The sequence below is a fragment of the Lentinula edodes genome, assembly GCF_021015755.1.
Source record: "Lentinula edodes strain Le(Bin) 0899 ss11 chromosome Unknown C8R40scaffold_10, whole genome shotgun sequence".
Taxonomy (NCBI): Eukaryota; Fungi; Basidiomycota; class Agaricomycetes; order Agaricales; family Omphalotaceae; genus Lentinula; species Lentinula edodes.
This window is the reverse complement of record NW_025764316.1, coordinates 757,913-779,267: the sequence shown is the minus strand read 5'-3', so window position 1 is coordinate 779,267 and position 21,355 is coordinate 757,913. Positions and strand designations below refer to the sequence as shown.

The following is a 21,355-nucleotide window of genomic DNA, read 5'->3' as shown; positions in this document are numbered from 1 at the left end:
CTCCTCCGCTTCTAGCGGTGTGAATCGAGGCGTAAGTCGCGCCGGACACAAACAGCGGATGAACGGCAGTGCTTTTCTAGGGAAAATCTCTATAGGAAGAACCACAGATCGCGCTAACTGCCTTAGCGTAGAAAGTCACCAGCTTTCGAGTCGATCTATGCGAGTACCTGGCAGCACAACCGGGTCTAGGAGGAAATGAAACATGCTTATTGGTTGAGTTTAAGGAGGAGAAAATCAGGTAAAGTCTGCTCAATGTTTAATTTTATACCTGATATGGATAGACGGTGGTGAAGAATGGGAAGAAGAGGGAGATTGTGTGTTCTTGTCTATGCTATTCCCATCGGCGTTAAATAATCATGATCTGTCCAGGCATCGCTCGACCCCCGCGCTGCATGCAGATCTTCAGCGACTCAAAGAAGCTGTCGCTGCCGAGAATTGGGTTCAAAAGGGAAGATTTCTCCTTCGTGTATAAACCTCTACTTGCTCAAATTTCCATTCACGCCATCACGCTTGACGAGTATGATGACCACTTTTTTAATCTCATGCCAGGTTTATATTTCCGTGTAAGTATTTCAACATATAGTTATTGTTGGCGTTCTATACGGAAGTAAACTTACCAGATGAACAGGTTTTGCAAACTACCTCAAGCTGATCTGCTTCTGGCTGAACGACAAGATGCTTTTGTGACAGGGTCAAAGCGCCAGGCGGATGAAGGTTTTACGTTGTTGCATAGGGTGGAAATACCCGCCTTTTTCATCTTTTTATTTTACTCGTGTTTCACGTTCTAGGTTCATCGCCGAAAGCGACTGCAAGGCTGCAAGCAGAGCACTGTGAGAACTCAGGCTCAACCGGTGCCCCGACGAAACATCCAACTGAAAACTCAGAAGATCACCAGGAAGGACAACTATTACATCGACAGACTTCTCTAATATTTGTATCCACCTGTACGACGGAAAATAACTCACCCATCCAGAACTGCAACAAACCTCAATCTAACATAAACCATCGCCCAATTTCCATTTCCATCCTGACAATCAACGCGACACATCTCTTCGACCTCCTTCATTATCTCATCAGCTTCTTGCTCAGTCAAATCCTTTAACCAGGAGCCTCTCGCGAATGTGTTCAGCCAGCCGTACAGGCCTGTTTCTAGTGGTGTGAGCCGAGGCGTAAGAGAGATGTGCGTTACATCAAAGCCCTCCGCTTTAAGTAACTGGACAAACAGAACAAATGTGAATAAATAGGGAACATAAGAAGTAGGATGGGTATATGACAATGCTAACCATACTATATTCTTCTGGAGATGGGAAAAACCACGGGTCGCGCTCGAAACCATCATGTCCTTTTGACTTGAGCACTGTTTTCAACGCTGTGCGAATCCCTGAAATTGAGAACATCGGTCAGTATGTATGTTCCACTCGCTCAATCAATCAAGGTAGTACCGATACAGTTCAGGAACCCTCCCATTTCACCAACGAACCTTCCTTTTTTCTTGAGAATCCTCTTTGCAGACCGTATCACTCCGGAAGGGTTACGCTTACACCAATGCAATGTTGCATTAGTGAACACCGCATCGAATTCCTCTCGAGGACCACTATATACACTCGAAGGAGGGAATGCCAAGTCTTGGATGTCACAAACGAATGCTTCAGGTAGTCCTTGTGTTTTGGCCTTCTCAACCTGTATAATTGGATCGTGGTTAGTTCAGGAAACATACCCCCAGAGCAGCCAGATTAAGTTTGATACGAACCATGCTCTCACTAAAGTCTACTGCCGCAATGTATCCTCCCTCCTTCCCTTTCACGATCTTCTCAATCACTACAGTGACCTCTCCACTTCCACATCCGAAATCCATGATCCGTTCGCCCGGTTTCGCCGCTAAGAGCTCGAGGACGGGGGTTGTGTAGGCGGGGGAGTACACAAAATTTGCGTTTTTGTTGTATAAAGCTGCAGACCACCCTGAAGAATCGGGAACGGACGATGTGGGTTCTTGAGCGGAATTTGAGGTCATCGTATCGTATATACTAGTTGCGGGGTGGAATTGTTGTAGTATGGAGTCACTTGGCGTACCAGAACGGATGCCGATGCTCAAACTTTGAAACTACGACGAAGAGCAGATGTTTATTTTGATTCTTGCAGCAACCTTTTATACGATAGTAGAGTATCCGTGGTCGGCCGATACCTATGGCCGAAATTGCATAAAGATATTGACGACGAATCGGCCGATTGAGTCTTCACTAGCTTCACTTATCGTCCGAAATGACTCGGTTGACCAACGAGTCTGGACTATGGGATGTCCCATCCCAGGTAGTTAGCTGAAGCTCAACAGATAGAATATGGACTCCGAAGCCTTGAACTATTTTCAGCTGTTTTCGAAAATGATCGTGGTCGTAATTGTAACCTGTCGGTTACACGAGGAGTCACTCGAATGATAGGGATAGCGCTGGTTTCAAGTAAAACTATTATTAGGGGGATTCGTATCTACGAGTACTACAGTCTTTATATACGATCGGCAGTTCGGCATAGGCGGATTTGATCCGACCTGTTACAGTGATTCAAAGAGCACACTATATTGATGCGCTGCGGCGCCGTCTCATTGAGATGCTAGAAACGTCGGGTGAGATAGAGTAAGTCCAATTTATCAGTTCAAGGATGAGTAAGCGTTGTAAACTTGTATATCCTGAATACGCTTGGACTGTAAATACTATCCCGCGCCCTTTGTGAGCCTGTGTGGCACAATATCGCGACTTCATGCTCTAAAAATTGACCGAGATATTCGCAGTTGTTGGAATACCGCGGCTCGTTTCGTGTGGGCGAGCTTCCCACTGCGTGACGAGTATGACATTCCGAAATGTACTTCCTGACTGTCTCTACGTGACCTGGGTCATACCCTAGGGCAGTATATTACACTCCTTTGTCTTGATTTTCGACTTTTGTCTATTTCAGCGCGATTCAACATGTTGGCCACAAGCATTCAGTCAGTTGTTGTTCTTGTTTCTGTCGGTGTAACATATACACAAAATCATGTACATCTCGTAAGATTGATTCATAGAGAACAAGCAGTAATAGTACAGCAAGCGGGGTTCCAATAACAACGTGTTCGATGTAACAATTATCATCGAATACACGGAGAGGCGACTGAGAAAGGATGAGAAGAGTACATTCAGAACGAGAATTCACATACCTTCGGAAATCAAGAACATCTATACCATGCTGGAGGCTGTTCTAGGCGTATGATCTCATACACTTTCTTCAACGTCTCTCTTCCCTCCTCTGTGCCAAAGCTCGCCGCGTGATCTTTATTGGAGGCTAACACAACACACGGTGTAGCGCCCTCCTTCGTGTCCACGTAAATGACCCGCGAAGGGACCGATTCAGCGACTCGTTCCCCTAGCAGGAAGGCTGCAGACAGATATTGCAAAAGCACATCACCATTGGTAGAAGGAGCCATCGTCTCAAATTCTGGGGTACTTTTGACGTACTGCTCGAATAGTGGAATGCCGAAGACTTTCGGATCTGGTGTATAGCGGCCCATGAGAGTGAAGAGTGACTGTATGTCAACTCTGGGAAAGAGTCGCTTTATACGCCACAAACCATCACGTGTTTTACTGGACTCGACTGGCATTATGAACACCGGTTTGTTTTCTTTTGTTTTCTTAGGTATAGTACTTGCATTGTCCTGGGCCCTGGCAGGCTCTGACATAGGTCACCGCATTGATACGGCGGGCTGATGGCCTGATATTAACATGAGTCTACGGCTTTACCCGACTACGCTGCCTCTTTGTTTCTAATTCCTTCTAATTCAGAAGTTAGCAGAAGAGAGCAGAAGTTCTTTATATTCCAGAATGTTCATTTTATCAATTGGGGCGAGTTTGTTCTCGCGATAACGTCAGAAAAGGTGCGGCATCATCTGGTCTTGTTCTACATATTCCTGATGCGCTTTCCACGTTCCCTCGACTTTTCCTAACTTTGGCACCATTTGGGAACAATGGTCACAGCATCGATATGGCCTGATGGCCTGATGTAACCTGATATAACCTGATATAACATATATTTGTTGCTTTAGCCGACCATGCTACTCCTTTGTATAATGGTAGCAACTATTAGTAGTACTTTCCTTTGTTCCTAATTCAGAAGTTCTGTATGTATATTCCAGAAATGTTCATTGTAGTCAATTTGTAGTTTAGCCCAGGTTTAGCCTGTTTTCGCGATGTCAGATAAAGTTGCGCCATCTCCTCGTTCAACATATTCGCCTGATGCGCTGTCTACGTTCCCTGACTTTTCGTAACTTTGGGCCATTTGAGAACAACCGTCGCTCTCTGTTGTGGGTATAAAACTGAAGACAAGACAAAGTCCACTTATTACCAAAGCCACCCAATTACCAACCTATCATTAATGGTAAAGACACGAGCTCAGGTGGAGGAGGACAACCGACTCTCTCCATATCGCACCACACGGAAACTTAAGCTAGCTATTTCGTCCGCCCAATCCCAAAAGTTCAATCCTCGTAACCACGAAAATAATTGGCATCCTGTTTGGGGCCATGTTATGCACGAGTTGCTCAGGCCTTACGATAATCTCATTCCCTATGTTCAATACGCGCAATGGAGATCTGAGGATGGGGTTCTGCCCGAGATGTCTCATCGCAAGGCTGCCACCCCAGACAACGCAGGCGACCTTAACGCTCGGGAAGACACCGAAGAGAGTGCCTCTCAGACGGATATCGAGCGCCCCGAGAGCCCTACTCCTATCGATCGTGTGCTTCGTTCTCGGGGAAGTAACCCCCCCGCAACGCCTAATCGCGCGGCTAATCGCAATGCCGCTTACTATGCTCACTCGGACGAAGAGTATGAACCGAGGAAAAACAACAGGAGCACGGCACCTACCAAGGCACAGGAGCGTTTGATGGCCTCTACGTCGTCTAACAGGACTATCATGGTCCCCATGGATGATGAATACCCCGATCTTGCTGTTCTTCACTCCGTCGTGAAGGAGATGTCGAAGCGTGGAACCGCAAAGTTTTCCAAAGACAAAGTAAAGGTTCGAAATGCGAAGCGATTTGACCTACAAACCGTCCATTTGTGCCCCGCTCTTCTTGGTGAAATGAAACGTAACGTATCCCGCCACGAGGAGATTGAGGATCTTGCGAATCAGCGCGTAGAAGAGAACGAGAACCTCATTCGAAGGTGCGATTTTTCATTGTTGTTTAATCTGTGCATTGATCAAAAAACCCTGATTTGTTAGGCGTATCTTTAATGCAATAGATCAGATGAGCGGCTATCTTGGGACGTTCTTCAAACGTTATCCAAATATCCACGAGATCGTTGCTCTTGTGACTGCTGGACCATATTGGCAGTATAAGCTTTACCAAAAGGAAGCTTTTTTTGTTTTCTGGGATGACGAAAATATGAAGTTCCAGGGAGACATTCTTGTTATGCGGCACAAAAGCACTGCTTTCGCCGCATCGTTTGGCCAAAAGGTCTATGAACTTGGCACAGAGGAGTCAGATGAAGCTTTGACACAAATGAGAGACAGATACCTGGACCATCTGTCGAAGGAGTAATCAAATAAATCATTTGCGTTTCCGCTTCCGCTTTGATCATTTTCACGTACCAAATTTTTACCTGTGCTTACATAGTGAACATTCTACAATCTGTGCGGGTGCTGGAGGACCATGGGATGATCGCATGAGATCAGACGCATCGAATTCCTCTCAGGGACTACTATACACTGGAAGGGGAAATGATAGCAATTTCATCTCACGAAAACGTGGTCGATGTAACAATCATGATAGAAAAGACGGAGCTACTTAGAGAAGGTAAGAAGAGTACATTCAGAATGTGCATTCACGTACCTTCACAAAATCAAGAGCATCTGTACCATGCCGGAGGCTGTTCTAGGCGTATGATCTCATACACTTTCTTCAACTTCTCTCTTCCCTCTTCCGTGCTAAAACTGGCCGCGTGCTCTTTATCTGATGCTAAGACAACACACGGTGCAGGGCCCTCTTTCGTTTCCACATAAATGACCCGCGAAGGGACCGATTCAGCGACTCGTTCGCCGAGCATAAAGGCTGCGGTTGCATACTGCACGACGACGTGCTTGGTATGAGGACGCATCATTTCGTATTCGGGAGTAGTTTTGACATACTCTTCCAATAATGGAATGCCAAAGACTTTGGGATCTGGTGTATAGCGACCCATAGTGGTTGAGATTGGCGCTTTCAAGGCAGACGAATAAAGGTGATATCCTCTTGTTGTGGTTGGGTTTGATTCAAAGTTTACGCGAGAATGACTAGTGCTTCGTGCACGTGCGAATTATTATACGGGCTAGTTGAGTCCTGTTGAGTCCGAGTGTGATTCCTATGCAGTGTTCCCTAGTGTTCCAATATGAGACGATTTCAATGATGAAGTGCAGCGTGGTGGCCACTGTTCAAAGAAAAGATCCGGCCCGTAATGGCCGCGACCGTTGTACCTGATTTGAGCAGGGTCAAAGCGTATCTTACTGAACGTTTCTGCTCTGAGAAAGGTCCTTGTGATTGCCATTGGTATTTTACATCTTTGCAAGACTCTCATGAGCTTTCGCACATGGTACACTTGTACTTGTGCCTCTTTTGCCCTCATAGAAAGCTTACTCTCTGCTCTGATCTGATACTGTATCGATACTCTTTCGTGCTCGACGATAGAATTCACCAGCGCTAGTGAGGCGGCGGAGTATTCAATTTCCAGTGCCGTACGTAGCGATTGGAAAGATTGGGTGTGAGTCGTTTCGTGTGACGTGTGGAACGATGTTCGTCATATGAGTTTGTTCCAACTGCAAGGAGGAATTACTGAGGGACTTGTTCAGGCTCAAGATGTCTCGGTGGTGAGTGGTATACGCACTTCCGGAAACACCCTCATACACCCGCCTCCTCAAATTCTCCTCTGTGTTCATGATGTCTTAATCCCCTTTGTCAGTCATCATTCTGGGCTCGAATGAACTGAACTGTTTTGAACGAAGATAATTACCGGAGCTTATGGTATTGCATCCATGACCCTTTCGCGCCGGTGTAATCATACTCAACTGTTGAACGGCGGCAATGTATTCAAGTAATCGTCTGCATTAATTCGTTAGTCAAAAATGAGTGAGCGGATAATACCGCCGATGAAAGGAGTAAAAAGGGGGTAAGAGAAAAGGGCGGGAAAGGGACAAGGAGAGAAGGGGGGAAACAATACCCATGAGTGGTCCAGAATCCGTCTGCGACATCCACTGAGCCAGGAGATCAATGTAAGACCAGAAAGGAGAGTTATTGTCTCATATTACATTGAGAGTATAAGAGCCCGCATGCTCCTCAGATTATTTCTCATCTTAACCATCATCCAAACTTATCTGTTGATTGATCACCCCACCAATCATGTCCACCACATTTGTTGAGCATGCCGACCACAACTCCGCAGCTTTTAAGGCAGAATATCGTGCTTATATGAAACAGGCATGGTCCGACGACCTTATCGAAAGACGACAGGCGAAGTTTTTAGACTACTTCTTCGACGAGTGTAATAGCAGAGGGTAAGGCTTTGTTACTTTTTAAAGCCGGTTCCTAATTGACTTTATCAAATCAGTTTGCGTGGTTATGACAAAATGCGGCTTCATTCCATATTCATGCTGTTCATAAAAGAACACATGCAGAAAACGCAACTTGAGTTTGAAAAACTAGTCAGAGGCAAACGCATAAACGAAGGCTTCGCAGCCGATGAGAAGGTTTGGGTACAGTTCAGAACAGAGGTTAGTCCCTTCTTGTATTTACGATGTGCAAGCTGTCTAATGTCGCCCCTCAGTCATTCCCCAAAGTGCAACCGCAACCCACCCTTCCCTTTGAGTACATCATGAGGCCGCCGCCGCGAGTCAATTGGGTTCCCGCACGTCTACGCTCGATTACGGCTCACACCGCCGAAATCATCACTCATCAGACACCTGTGTCACCCTCAGAGTCAAAAGCCAAGCCACAAGTTCGGCCCCAGATTCTTTTGAATTCTCACAAGGCGAATGCACACCCATCTCAGGGGAAAAAACAATGCGAATCCGAGTCGTTGTTGAAAGATGTGTTGGTATCTAATGTCTATAAATTCAAGAGGAGATTGAGTGTTGGGAGCATGTTGCACAAGGAATCGGTGAACGTTATCATTTATACCACATCGTCAAAGTAGATTTTATTTATCATGCTTCTCACACACATCACTTGTGAATCAATCTCGTACACTCGTCGTACATTTTGGCTGGGATTGTGTTTCGAAAACAACCATCTGGTAAAAACCTTCATAGTAAGATTATATCAAATGTCCTAAGATCCGTTACATTTGATGCAGCCCAACGTACCAGATTAGTTAACGTCATTCTCTTCTATACCTTCTAAATTCTCCCTACCTGTAGTCAAAGTTTTGGAACACACAGTGAGCAGTAATAGCCGTGCGACAGTTGGTACTCAGAAAATGGTCATGGATTTTTATTACTTCCCGCCGCACGTTTGCTGGAGCCTGGCACGCAAGTTCAATGTCATTATGGATGAATTGATCGCAGTGAGGAGACGCTCCTGGGCTAAGCTTTAAAGAGAGACTATCAGTACCGCCCTAGATGATTGTAGAATTTCATTACCAAGATGTATCTACTAAGCGCGACTGTACCATATTTGGAGTCTCGTTCATCCCCGAAACCTCATATACATGCGATTGTAGGCCACTGCACCACTGTGCATGGCAAAAACTCGGCTCCTTTTTTGGGGGCTATTAAATATTATGGAATCAAATAAACGGGGCGCCTTACAGGCGCCGACATTGAATGTTTTTTAAGAATGAAATAAATACATGAATTACAGTATCTATAGAGTAACAGGGAGTAACTGAGTGAGATGCTGTGAGACGAGAAAAAATAATTGTGACAGAGTCACAGTCCCGTGATATCCCGTGCCGGTCACAAGAATTCAATACAATTCAACTCAGTGTTACATTTGGCCAAATAAGGCGAAACTACTGCCATAAAGGGAAATAATTTTTGTATGGAGTACCGTACATAAGGACGATACTTCCGTAAACTACAGCCTCGTAACTTTCTTCAACAACGCACAATCTTCCGATTTGAACGCCTCTGCGTGAGCTCTATCCCATCAGCTAGCAATACACCAGCATTCGGATTCATCTTCGCAGCCGGGGGTTTCCCTGTAGTAAGGCGTCGTCTTGATGTACACATCGGGGAGGGCAATACCGAAGAACTTGGGTGGTGGTACGTGGCCCATGATGGCACTTCGCAGGTTCGGGTGTGACGGTTCCACAAAGCCTCGTATTATTATAAGTGAAAATAAGTAAAATAATCAGCAGCATGGCGCAGTGGTAGCGCGCGGGGCCCATATTAAGTCGTTCGCACAAGCTATGCACCCCGAGGTCACTTGATCGAAACAAGTTGCTGCTATGCGGTCGATCGATGCATGTTTTTGTGCTTTTTTGCTGATAGCAACCACTACAGAAGATAGCTTCTAAATCAAGTACTCAATCCCTCTCATGAATTCCCGACATTCAATGATCTTCTTCTTACGCCATCTACCGTCAAAATCATTTAACCGTTTCTTTTCGGTCCCGGAGAGGGACTTCGTCGTCCGATCTCTTTCTCCCTGTCCCCAATATCCTCATCCTCGTCTGAGCTCCCGTAACTTCATCATTTGCGTTTCAGTGGTTTCGGGGCATCCTCGTTCGTAGGTGGGATACATGTTGACAGCAACGACGTTGAGAATTCAGTCGCGTTGACGACGACGCTGAGGTCTAAGTTGGATTTGGAGGCGCGTTTAGTCTTGGATTTGGATTTGGGATTGGTCATGTTGATTTCGGTTTTGGCATCTGTGGGGATTTGTTGTTGAAGCCGTTATCCTGCGTGTTCTTGGTCGTTGTCGGAGTCCTTGTACGTTCTTTTGATTGCTTGGATAGGCTTGGATTGATTTGCCGCTTCGTCGTTATCATAATCTTCCTCGAATAAACTCTCAACCAACGCCTTCATGGTAAATCTCCGATGACTTGACCTTAGGTTCACGTCCAGGATCCACTCGAGCATCCACCTGTTTCTCTTCTTTGGTACTCGGCAAGCCACCTCGAAGCCCGAGAGCAGTGCGGGACATCTTGCTTGTATGCAGACGTTGATAGCTTTCCTTTGCGGAGGTGTTCGAAGGCTCGGTAGAGCTTCCTCGATGAATAGTCTTCACTTTGGCCTTGGATTCCGGGTCAAGTACACCGGCTACTTCGTCGATCCCCATCTAATCATCAATACTATCAGTATCGATACAAATTGGGGATCTGCTCAAGTCGTTGGTTTGACGTATCTTCTTCTACTACTTTTTCGGCGCTGAGGGTAATACGGGTTTGGCTGCGGAGGGAGGTAGAGGAGAAGGAGGTAGAGGAGCAGATATGGTATTCGGATCGTGACGGGAGGAGGAATTAGTAATTGATTCTTCGGCGCAGGGTACTACAGCGGAAAGTCTCTCTAAGCCTGTCGCCTCAGTGCTTGTAACATCACCCATTACACAAAACAACGAGGTCCTGTCCAAGTCCCAGCTCTCGTTATTCTCTTCTCCTATTCCGATTATCACCCTGGCGGCCCCAGTGCAACTCGCCCCAGCGGACTTCCCCTCCTACCGGAGCAGTCGTCGTCCGAGCAGGGACTACAACGTCCGGTGAAGTCGCGACAATCACCGAAGTATAGGATTCGCTCCCTTATTCGACTTCGAGCCAGAATTTCTTCATCCATCCGGGGAATTATACGGACTCGGACGGGGGCCTTAACGGTGAGTATACATATCACAATTGTACGAGAAGTGTTGATGATTATTACCCTAGATTTATGGCTACACGAACACTACCACCTTCACTTCTAATTCCACCACACTCTTCCATTGGCTTGCAAGTACTGCCGGGTCCGACGACGCTTCCGGCACATTATGGATCCATGATAACTTTGGGATGTACATTGTCAATGTCAACACAACACGTTTGGTCCTGGGGTTCAGGTCATCGCTTTGAGTCAGGACGGGAGCCAGGTAGGTTCTATCTATGGGTGTGGGCTTTATGGGTATCACGATACATTGTATGCGAACGAGGAACGCAGGTTTATTTGAAGGGTATTATCGAAGTGAGTCAATGCATAGGGACCCCCCCTTCGGAAGAACTCAAGCTAAGGATAATATATAGGGCGGTATTGATTCGGTCGTGAAAATTTAGCTTAAGTAATGAAGCCTCATCTACAGTCGCCGGAACTTATTTTTTCGGAAGGCTATGTATGGTCAGAGCTAGCAAAGTAGACTGACTATTTGCCGAAACATCTTTCGGATAACTAAACAAACCCTTCGTCGATTCATCTTCCAGAGTCGTTTTGAAATCTACAACCCTCGATGTTGCTCTAAACCCCGCATTATGGTCTCTGTGGGACGGCGAAGCTGACAGCATCGATGATGTCTTGAACGCTGATTACAACACTACCAGTCTCGGCGCGTCTAATCTTGAACGGGCGGGCTAGGCGATGGAGCTTACCGCCGCTAGTGAGGCGGCGGAATATTCGATTTCTAGTGCCATACGTAGCGATTGGGAGGATTGGGTGGATGTGAGATGTTCAGGATGTCTTGGTGGTGGGTGCATACGTACTTCCGAATACACCCTCACCCACCATACGCCCCCCTCAAATTTCCCTCTGCATTCATGATGTCTTAATCCCCTTCCTCAGTCATCATTCAAGACTCGAATGAACTGAACTGTTTCACAAAAATATAATTGTGGCAGCTTATGGTATTGCATCAACTACCCTTTCGCGCCGGTGTAATCATACTCAGTTGTTGAACGGCGGCAATGTGTTCAAGTAATCGTCTGCATTAATTCGTTAGCGAAAAGTGAGTGACCGGATAATACCGCCGATGAAAGAAATAGTAAAAAGGGGGGAAGAGAAAACGGCGGGAAAGGGACCAGGAGGGAAGGGGGAAACAATACCCCTGAGTGGTCTAAACTTCGTCTGCGACGTCCACTGACCCAGGAGATCAATATACGACAAGAAAGGGGAGCTATTGTCTCATGATTGCATCGAGAGTATAAGAACCCGCCTGCTCCTGAGATTATTTTCAGTTTAACCGCAATCATCCACATTTATCTGTTTATCAAACTTTCCACCAATCATGTCGACCACATCTACTGAGCATGGCGACCACAACTCTGCAGCCTTCAAGGCAGAATACCGTGCCTATATGAAACAGGCATGGTCCGACGACCTTATCGAAAGACGACAGGCGAAGTTTTTAGACTACTTCTTCGACGAGTGCAACAGCAGAGGGTAAACCTTTGTTACTCTTTTACAATCGGTCCCTAATTGTGTCTTCCTTATATTAGTTTGCGTGGATATGAAAAAATGCGGCTTCATTCCATTTTCATGTTGTCCATAAAAGAGCATATGCAAAAAACGCAGCCTGAGTTTGAAAAGCTAGTCAGAGCGAAACGTATAAACGAAGGCTTCGCAGCTGATGAAAAGGTCTGGGTGCAGTTCAAAACAGAGGTTAGCCCCTTTTGTATCAGTGGTGCTTATACCGTCTAACATTGTCTGTCAGTCATTTCCTAAGGTGCAACCGCAACCTACCATTCCCTTTGAATATATCATGAGGCCGCCGCCGCGAATCAATTGGGTTCCCGCACGCCTACGCTCGATTACGGCTCACACCGCTGAAATCATCACTCACAAGACCCCTGTGTCACCCTCAAAGGCGAAGCCACAGGCTCGCCCACAGATTCTTCTGAATTCACCCAAGGCGAACTCCCAGCCCTCTCGAGGGAAAAAACAGAATGAATCGTTGCTGAAGGATGTGTTGGTATCTAATGCCATAAAAATCAAGAGGAGATTGAGTTTCGCGAGCATGTTGCAGAAGGAATCTAGGGTAGCGCTAAACTTCAAAAGTTCCTAACATATGTTAATTAACATGGTTAATAACAGGTTAATAACAGGTTATTAACATCATCCCAAAAATACCATGTTAGACCATGTTAGAATTATATTAGCACCTAGTACTAGTCAGTAATGTACAAGTGGGCCAAACAATTTAGTTGGCTTCCATGATATGTCCCATCTTGCCTTGACCTCTTCAAAGTCCAGTGATGAATCTGTGGACCTGTGCAATGTCATTAACAAAGGCACTGGCAGTCCACAATTCTTCCCAAATTCATTCAAGCTGGAACTTATCTGTAAAACCTGGATTTTCGGCTAATAGCTGGACAGCACTCTCCAGCCAGTATCCTTGCACTGACGAACATCCATGTTTTGCAGATAGTGCTTGTCAAAAATGAGGCCAATCTGTCCTTCTGCCACACTGCTAAAACAGGTGATTTATCTCCTCTCTTAAGCCAGAGGTATGGCCAGCAGCACAAGCTGCTGTTTTGAGTGTGCTAGGGACTGAAAATATCAACTGGGAGGCTATTTGAATTGCAAAAGGTAGTTTAACATTCACATATGTTAATAACATGTTAATATTGAGGGTTTTAACTTGTTAATAACAAACTCGTGTGAATGTTAAAATCATGTTATTAACTCATGTTAAATTGCAGTTTGGAGGGCTCAATGTTAATAACATGTTATTAACACCTCCGAACCAATTTAGCGCTACCCTAGAAGAGGAGGTGGTGGTGTAGGAAGAGGGGGAAGAGGAAGTTGTCATTTGTCGCCACCACACACTGGGTGGACTCAGGGAGATACCAACACCACTATTAGGTTAGACACAAGGAAGACGCGATACGACGCGACTGATGGTGTACAAAGAAGTTGTTGGGGATCAGGAAAGTTCGACGCGTCGTGTGTGTGTGTGTGTTTCGTGAATGAAACACGGTGTTGTCTGACTTGAAGAAAAAAGAAAGGGCAAGCGAAAGAAATGAATTAATGAGAACGAGAAATTACGGGGTGCTTGCAGCAGAGTGGGTTTTTGCTGCATTTGCACATCAGGAACTGCATTTTTTGGACCGTTTTGACGTCATACTAGCATTCGTAATATATCGTTACTTTAATGCCCTTATGTAATGCTTGTTTTGCGGCACTCCTTTTCTTTCAGATCCTTTCCATTATATCCAAGTAGCGCCGGCGAACGGCAGGGCCCGCTACCGTCCAGAAGTCAAGTATGCTGTTTAGTCCAAAAAAGGGCGGGATTAAACGTACAGTAATGACTCTGACATCACCGTACGAAGAAAACGGGCAAAATGTATTCGAGCATGAATCCCCTCTTCGCCATTCATGACTAGCGTTAGGCATGCATACACATAGAACCAACGGTGAAGCGGTGCATGAAGCATAGAAGGGGAAAAGGCTGTGTGTATGACTAAAAATGTATGACAGGATCGCTATTTACTGCCAAAATGATCGAAAAGTTTGCTCTACTAAACCCTTCAACCTCTAAAGAGGTAGCGGGAATATCCGTGACTGTCCAAGGTCACCCCTGCGTTGCTTTCAAAGATTCCTCTTCCTACTATTCTGTGCTTGCTCATGGATACGTTCGCTCTAATGGCCTCGGTGACTCTTGACAGATGTTTTTGTTGCTCATTGGCATACTTTCAACCACGCCGTGGGTCGTTTTTTTCACCGGGGATGAGCAAATAAGGGAATTCCAAGATCTTATGGTGGGTTTACGACTTCTGCCTCGGAGCACTTTTATAGTCCAATGCAGAATGGGACTGCTTGTCTCAGGAGAGGCTGCTCTTGACTTTTTTGTTCATGCAACTACAGCCACGGATTTGCATGCCTTCAGCAATGTTTTGCAGTGTTTTATCACTGGAGATTGGTTGTTGACACATGGATACTTTTTTGCACCCAAAGATTTCCAGTTGGATTCCTTCCAGGACAATGTTGCTCGCTTCCAAGGTATAGATGCGATAGATACAACTTGTTAAGATCATGTACACTGAGTAACTGTGCCAGAGGCCACAAGGTGTCTAAGAGTGGAGGGTCAAATGGGACAGTAGTGAAGTTATTAACAACACCGCCGTTACGCTGCTAGTCCCCGGAGATCGAGAGTAGAGAAGAGAGGGGCCAGGAGCAGCCAAGTTGGAGTGGCGGTATCGCCGGCGACGAGGAGCGAACCAAAGAACTTATAAGTCCTAAGGCTAGAAGACTAGAGATTGAGAAGAGTACAAGGGAGTCTCAAGTGAGGATGTCAAGAGGATAACCTCAGTTGGAAAGGGAATCTAAGTTGATAATTAAACTGAGGAACTACAGTATCGTACAGGCAGTATTTATATCTACGGATCAGCATATCAGTGCGGTGCACCAGACTAACTACTAGGAGCTATACGAGTAGTACCTGCAGGGTAGAGAAAAAGACAATAAGGAGAGACTAGAATGAAAGGGTATGTGTAGTGAGAAAGAACAATAAGGATGAGATTACAATAAACAGTATATCTCGGAATACCGAGCAGCGGACTGTGTCATGCCTTGCCCCGGATCGCATAACCCACAAGCTCCCCAACCTAGTTCCCAACTAGTTCCCAACCACCTCATTCGGACCACAATACCCCCCACTCTTAAATAACCTCCCATGAAACCATAACCTCCCAGGAATCCCCCATGAACCACGGAACCCTAGTCAACCTCCTGACAACAGTCTCGAGACTTGCGTACGCCATTGGACAATCCCCCATCAATTTAGCCTCATGGGCTCCGCACTTCATGCCATCCCCATTAGATGCTTGTTTACTACAATGTCTCTTTACCTATTCATCTCACCTATATAAGTATCCTTGGTAACATAAACACCCCCAGCTTGGTATATTTTGAACACACACCCTTTACATAGGTCCAGTCCCTGTCCCTTTTGTCATAAAGTACGCAGCCCCTATCATTTTCCTTTTCTCACTGTCTCGACGCCTTTACTTGTACAATACATCATCCCATCACTGTCAAACCCCCATCGATTACTGATCCACCTGACCCATCTTCTCCTTCTACTGGCTTCCGCTACCTTCCTTGTTCCTAAACTGTACAGTATTACATTGTTGTTTCTCGCAGACCGGATTATGTATATATAGCCAACCCTCCACAGCCTGGTCCCTTATCTTGACCTCTCTGTCATTATCTGGGACCAGGTATGTGCTTACTTATTATCACCTATGACTACGATACTCAATATATCTCTGTCATTATCTGGGACCAGCCTGCCGCCGTTCTGCTTAGTCGCTCCGCCTTGTTGCCTGGTTCAGTCGCTCCGCCTCGCCGTTCTGCTAAGTCGCTCCGCTTTCCCGCTCCGTTAGTCACTCCGCCTCCGCCGCTTCATGACATTAGGTCAAGATCCATTACTGCACTGACAGCCTACCGATAAGGTTGTCCTTGCAGGGTCTATAGACACCACGTCTTCCCCAGTTCCGCCCGACTCTGAAACACCTGTTGCCAGTATAGACTGCTCCGCACTCCCGCACGCACTTGACCCCACAGACCAAGCTCACGCCCATAACAACGACAATACTTGGCGCAATTGCCAGTCTCAACCTTGCCCCAACGCCCTTTCGAACTCAATCCGAGAGCCACTCACTGTGAGCAATATAACCTTCCTGCCGATTCCCCAGCCCCGATTGCCTACTCCCATCATGTCAACTCCTGTCCCACCTGCCCCAAACACCTCTGCGGAGGATCTCATGGCTCAGCTCATCAGACAAGTAGCTAACCTTGCTACAGCTATGGAGGAACGCTCATCCTCCAAGTCAAGCATGAATAAACCCGAGGTTTTCAAGGGTAAAGATAGCACTGAAGCCCGTCGCTTCATGGCTCAGTTCCAGAATTGGGCGTCAGAACAACCTGATCTCGCCAAAAGCCAAGTAAAACTCATCAAGTCCGCCTTGGGCTTCTTCACAGAAAGTGCCGGAGATTGGGCAACTCCCCATCTGCTACATTTCAATGCGGAAAATCCCCCTTTCGGAGGAAATTGGGAGGCGTTTCTGAAGGAATTTAGCCAACGGTTTGAACCAATGGACCCAGGTATGGAAGCCCGTAGCGAGATCAAGAATCTCAGGCAAAGTAAAGGGCAGACAGTTGCGGAATTCGCTCAGAAGTTCAAGGACATCGGAGATCAGACTGAAATGTCTGATATTGACTTGCGGGAACGTTTCTTCACTGCGTTACTCCCAAAGATCCGACAACATCTCATCACCGTAAACATTGCCCAAGGAATTGCTCCGACTCTGAAGGAGTGTTAAGATCATGTACACCGTGTAACCGTGCCAAAGCCACAAGGTGTCTAAGTGCGGAAGACGAGTGGGACAGTAGTGAAGCTATTAACATCACCGCCGTTACGCCGTTAGTCCCCGGAGATCGAGAGTAGAGAAGGGAGGAACTGAGGAGCAGCCAAGTCGGAGCGGCGGTATCGCCGGTGACGAGGAGCGAACCAGAGGACGTCTAAGTCCTAAGGTTATAGTAGAGAGTACTCCAAGGCGTTGAGCCTGAAGACTTAGAGAAGAGCTAAGTTGGAAGAGAGATCTAAGTTGATCTAAGTCAATAATTAAACTGAGGAACTACAGTAGCGTACAGGCAGTATTTATATCTATGGATCGGCGCATCGGTGCAGAGTGCCAGACTAACTACTAGGAGCTATATGAGTAGTACCTGCAGGGTAGGGTAAAAGACAATAAGGAGGAACTAGAACGAAAGGATATGTGTAGCAAGAAAGAACAATAAGAGAGAGATTACAATAAAAGGTAGATCTTCGGAGTACCGAGCGGCGGAATGGAGGCCCGAGGCATGGACTTGACAAGGAGGCAATCAAATGGGCCATATCGGTGGATGTCTACCTGCACGATCCCATCATGACTGGCCGAAACTCTGGATACCCTCCCACACATACTGCTCACACTACCCCTGCTGACCCCCACGCTATGGACATTGATGCAACCCACACTAGTAATGGGAATACTAGGGAGGCATTCCTAGCTCGCATGCGAGGACGATGCTTCGGCTGTGGTGCCCAAGGTCATGTCAAACAAAACTGCCCACACCGAGAAACCACCTGCCATTACTGTGGACGCCGAGGACATCTGGAAGCAGTCTGCCAAGACAAGTTCATGGGACTCGGACGAGACTGAGGCCGACGCCAGCAACCTCGACGCCAACAGATATCCGCTACGGGACCTGCACCATTCTCCCTGTTCCCAAATGAATCTGTCCAGATCGCTTCCTCGACCCCAACATCTGCTCCTGCACCCGTACCTGCTACTCCGAGCCCCCCTAACCAGGACTTTTCCAACCAGATTGGTCAGATAAGGGAATTACTTGATCGTGCTAACGCTATGTCCTCCTCATCCTCTGGCTTTCAACAGGGTTTTTAAAGAGGGTACCTGCTTCAGCTGCACCGAGAGTACCCCGTAATCAGTTTGTTATGTTCGCTACCTCTTCGTATGACTCGCACCCATCATGTACAATATTGTCGATTCGGGAATTAAACTCTATTTCCCCACATTTCCGAATTCATGCGAGACTAAGAGGAAGGAATCATAGTATAATAACTGCAGCCATGGTAGACTGTGGAGCTACCACCCTGTTTTTAAACCAAGACTTTGCCACCCGGAACCATGTAAGATGTGCACCCCTTCATAAACCAATTGACATTTTCAATATCGATGGAGCACCTAACCGAGCTGGACGGATAACCCATTTTGCATGCCTAGCGCTTACAGTGGATAATCAAGAACAATGCATGGACTTTCTGATCACCAACCTAGGAGGAGAAGATGTCATCTTTGGACTCCCCTGGCTGTGGCAGGTAAATCCGGAGATTGACTGGGAGAAAGGATGTGTCATGCCTCGCCCCGAATTCCATAGCCCACAAGCTCCTTAACATAATTCCCAACCTCCTCAGTCCCCTTACCTCCTCAGCCCACTTCCCTGAACCCCTGAGAACACTCCCAATGCCCCGCAAACCTCCTCGCTGCTAGAACAACCTCCAAGATCCTTAGTTCCCCTCAATGCAACCGAACCACTACATGACAGGGTCCTGGAACCCCGCACATGCGCCCATCATTCCATCCTCCTGTCCGTCCTCATGTACTTAGAAACCCCATTAAGTGCCCGTTTCGTACTATGTCTCTTTGTTAACTTCCCTATATGTATTTAATCAGTCCAGTAGCGTCCAGAAGCCCAGCTTGGTATATTTTGAACACACACCCTTTTGCATAGGTCCAGTCCCTGTCCCTTTGTACCTGCTAACCATACGGATTTCTCTTTACTCTCTGTTTCATTACCTCTGTTTCTCTCAACTCTTGTCTATCGTCTCTGTGATCGTCTATACGACCCAATACACGCTTTTACTTTACGTCTAAGCAATCTGAGTGAGTTCCCGAGCTCCCTCGAACAATACTAAAGCTCCCCAACGCCTACCGCCTTGGTGAGCTAACCTCCCCAAACCTCCTCGAGCTCCCTAGCTATTCTATAGGCTTCAGGACCTCAATCTAGGTAACGTCGAAGCTACCCCTCACGTCGGACTACGTACTGCTTCTCCGTTACCACCTCCCACACTCGAGGACGTCCATCCTCAAGCCTAGCCCCCAGGGACCTACCCTTCCTGGCACATCCCTTCTCGGGAGCTTACCACCTCGAGACCCATCTATACATACGACCTACTCGATCCTATATTGACGTTCTAGCGAGTACAACTCCTACTACGCAATATAGTACGGTCCCGCACTCTTCCTTAACCTCCCTGCGCCTTAGGGACCTCCCTGGACCTCCTAGGAATCCCTCAAGGGTCACCATCCCGTCGTTCCAGCCACTACTAGGTCATTCCCGTCCTCGGTCGCGGTTCCCGTAGCTCCCTTCGAGCTCCAGCCTGCTCCTAGCATGCTACAACATAAACCCTTTTACACCAAACCCTACCTAAAACCTATTCTGACCCAGGTCTTACATTATACCAAACTCTCCCGTCACCGAACGGACTCGTCGCGACGAAATGTCGGCGACGTCAACGGAACGACCTTCTAGTTCCAAGACCGAATCAAAGAAACAAAAGAGCGCCTTATCTCGTGGAAACACGACACAAGCTCAAAAGTCGAACCAGGCTGCTAGCTCCACTGTCATCATGGTGGCAGCTGGACAACGCCTGATGTCCATCCCAGAACAGTCGTTCGGGGATGAAACCGCCAGCAACATCCGGACCCCAGAGGGACGTCAACCGGAGGTTCAGGGGCCCCCTCCAGTGGAACCTGGGATGGGACCACCACAACGGAGGTTTACCTCCATGGGTTACGCCCAACCTGCCAGTAGTCCCATGGGAGGTTTCGCATACTCCCCTACCTGGGGAACGAGAGGACCTCCCCCTGGACCGATACCGCAGCTAGACATGGAGTCAGCTTCGAACGCGGGTGGAAGAGTCAGCGGTCAAGTAGCCGCTATCGAAAGGATACAAGGGGGGAGTACTGACCCTCTCACAGTACGACAACAGGAGAAACTTCCAGAGAGGAGGGTATCCCCTGCCGTATCCGAACAATCTCGGACGTCATCCCGGAGGTTACCAATGCCTCCAGTACAGTCCCTTAACCTTCCTCCCCCGAGACGAGGAAGTTCACTCTCCAGTCTCCTGAAGAGCCCAGCTATGAATACACCCAACTGGGAGCGTACACACGCAATACACCATAGCAGGACCAACTTCCCAGTACAACCCTTGTCCGAAATGACATTGCGTCTGGAAGACGTCATTCGAATTCAGGAGTGTATCCCGGAGGATGTAGCTATGGTCCTAAGGGAGGTATTGGAGTCAATGGGGATCGAAATATTGGGAGACAGTCTCGAATTCTCAGACCTACGAGTACAGTTCCTAACAGTGGGAACTCAACTGGAGATAGACCTCCCAGAGAAGGCCCAGCAGTGGCTGATGACCCCCGCGAACCGATCAGATTTTCTCTGGCTGTACAACGTCCTGTTGGACCCAGAGAGGATGTTGGAACTGTTAGAGGCAGAGGCACATTACGGACGATCGTTCCGAAACTCGAGGGGAATACTTCCCCTCCTCCCTCATACCCATGGAAGGGAGAAGGAATTCTGTGGCGAAGCAGGGCTACGTATATTGTACCGAGCCTCTAACTACAGATCAGGAGCCGTACGGTTTGAACCTCCCCCTTCAAGGGTTAACATACCGAACTACCAGGCGATCCAAATACTTCGGAACGCAAACCTAGCGGAAGCAGCAACTAAAATCGATGAGGAAAGTAACGAGGATGCTAATGCAATTGCTGCAAAAAATCGTAGACGCAGGAGATACACCACGGCTCACCTCCTGGCCCCAGTGGAGTCAATGCCTGATCAGGATAGTCCCGTCCGGGTCCGTAACGGACAGACGGTATACACGTACACG

The 21,355-nt window shown here is 47.2% G+C and overlaps 6 protein-coding genes and 1 non-coding gene across 7 annotated transcripts; 5 read left to right on the top strand and 2 right to left on the bottom strand.

Annotated features, from left to right (window-relative positions):
- Positions 1-499: 499 nt before the first annotated feature.
- On the bottom strand, positions 500-2,495 carry C8R40DRAFT_1248523 (S-adenosyl-L-methionine-dependent methyltransferase). The gene is made up of 5 exons (XM_046233659.1): positions 1,751-2,495; positions 1,443-1,680; positions 1,284-1,381; positions 629-1,213; positions 500-563 (listed from the first exon to the last, which is right to left on the bottom strand). The coding sequence occupies exons 1-4, from the start codon at positions 2,009-2,011 to the stop codon at positions 962-964; spliced, it is 849 nt and encodes a 282-aa protein (XP_046088469.1). The 5' UTR covers positions 2,012-2,495; the 3' UTR covers positions 500-563; positions 629-961.
- A 1,900-nt stretch (positions 2,496-4,395) lies between these two features.
- Positions 4,396-5,563, top strand: C8R40DRAFT_1168733 (uncharacterized protein; the record flags this gene model as incomplete). The annotated part of the gene is made up of 2 exons (XM_046231240.1): positions 4,396-5,186; positions 5,245-5,563. The coding sequence occupies 2 exons, from the start codon at positions 4,396-4,398 to the stop codon at positions 5,561-5,563; spliced, it is 1,110 nt and encodes a 369-aa protein (XP_046088468.1).
- A 301-nt stretch (positions 5,564-5,864) lies between these two features.
- On the bottom strand, positions 5,865-6,203 carry C8R40DRAFT_1068074 (uncharacterized protein; the record flags this gene model as incomplete). Its single annotated transcript, XM_046225974.1, has 1 exon — positions 5,865-6,203. The coding sequence occupies one exon, from the start codon at positions 6,201-6,203 to the stop codon at positions 5,865-5,867; it is 339 nt and encodes a 112-aa protein (XP_046088467.1).
- A 1,190-nt stretch (positions 6,204-7,393) lies between these two features.
- On the top strand, positions 7,394-8,186 carry C8R40DRAFT_1068073 (uncharacterized protein; the record flags this gene model as incomplete). The annotated part of the gene is made up of 3 exons (XM_046225973.1): positions 7,394-7,548; positions 7,602-7,764; positions 7,818-8,186. 3 exons carry the CDS (start codon positions 7,394-7,396, stop codon positions 8,184-8,186), a joined length of 687 nt encoding a protein of 228 aa, XP_046088466.1.
- Positions 8,187-9,212: 1,026 nt separating this feature from the next.
- On the top strand, positions 9,213-11,944 carry C8R40DRAFT_1182270 (uncharacterized protein; the record flags this gene model as incomplete). Its single annotated transcript, XM_046232965.1, has 11 exons — positions 9,213-9,255; positions 9,794-9,924; positions 9,951-10,021; positions 10,060-10,335; positions 10,368-10,457; positions 10,519-10,801; positions 10,854-10,991; positions 11,024-11,053; positions 11,122-11,145; positions 11,261-11,310; positions 11,379-11,944. The coding sequence occupies 11 exons, from the start codon at positions 9,213-9,215 to the stop codon at positions 11,527-11,529; spliced, it is 1,287 nt and encodes a 428-aa protein (XP_046088465.1). The 3' UTR covers positions 11,530-11,944.
- On the top strand, positions 9,346-9,441 carry C8R40DRAFT_t89. Its single transcript has one exon. It is a non-coding gene; the product is annotated as a tRNA-Met (tRNA).
- Positions 11,945-12,175: 231 nt separating the features above from the next.
- C8R40DRAFT_1168729 (uncharacterized protein) lies at positions 12,176-12,952 on the top strand (the record flags this gene model as incomplete). Its single annotated transcript, XM_046231239.1, has 3 exons — positions 12,176-12,330; positions 12,387-12,549; positions 12,602-12,952. The coding sequence occupies 3 exons, from the start codon at positions 12,176-12,178 to the stop codon at positions 12,950-12,952; spliced, it is 669 nt and encodes a 222-aa protein (XP_046088464.1).
- Between the last annotated feature and the right edge of the window lie 8,403 nt (positions 12,953-21,355).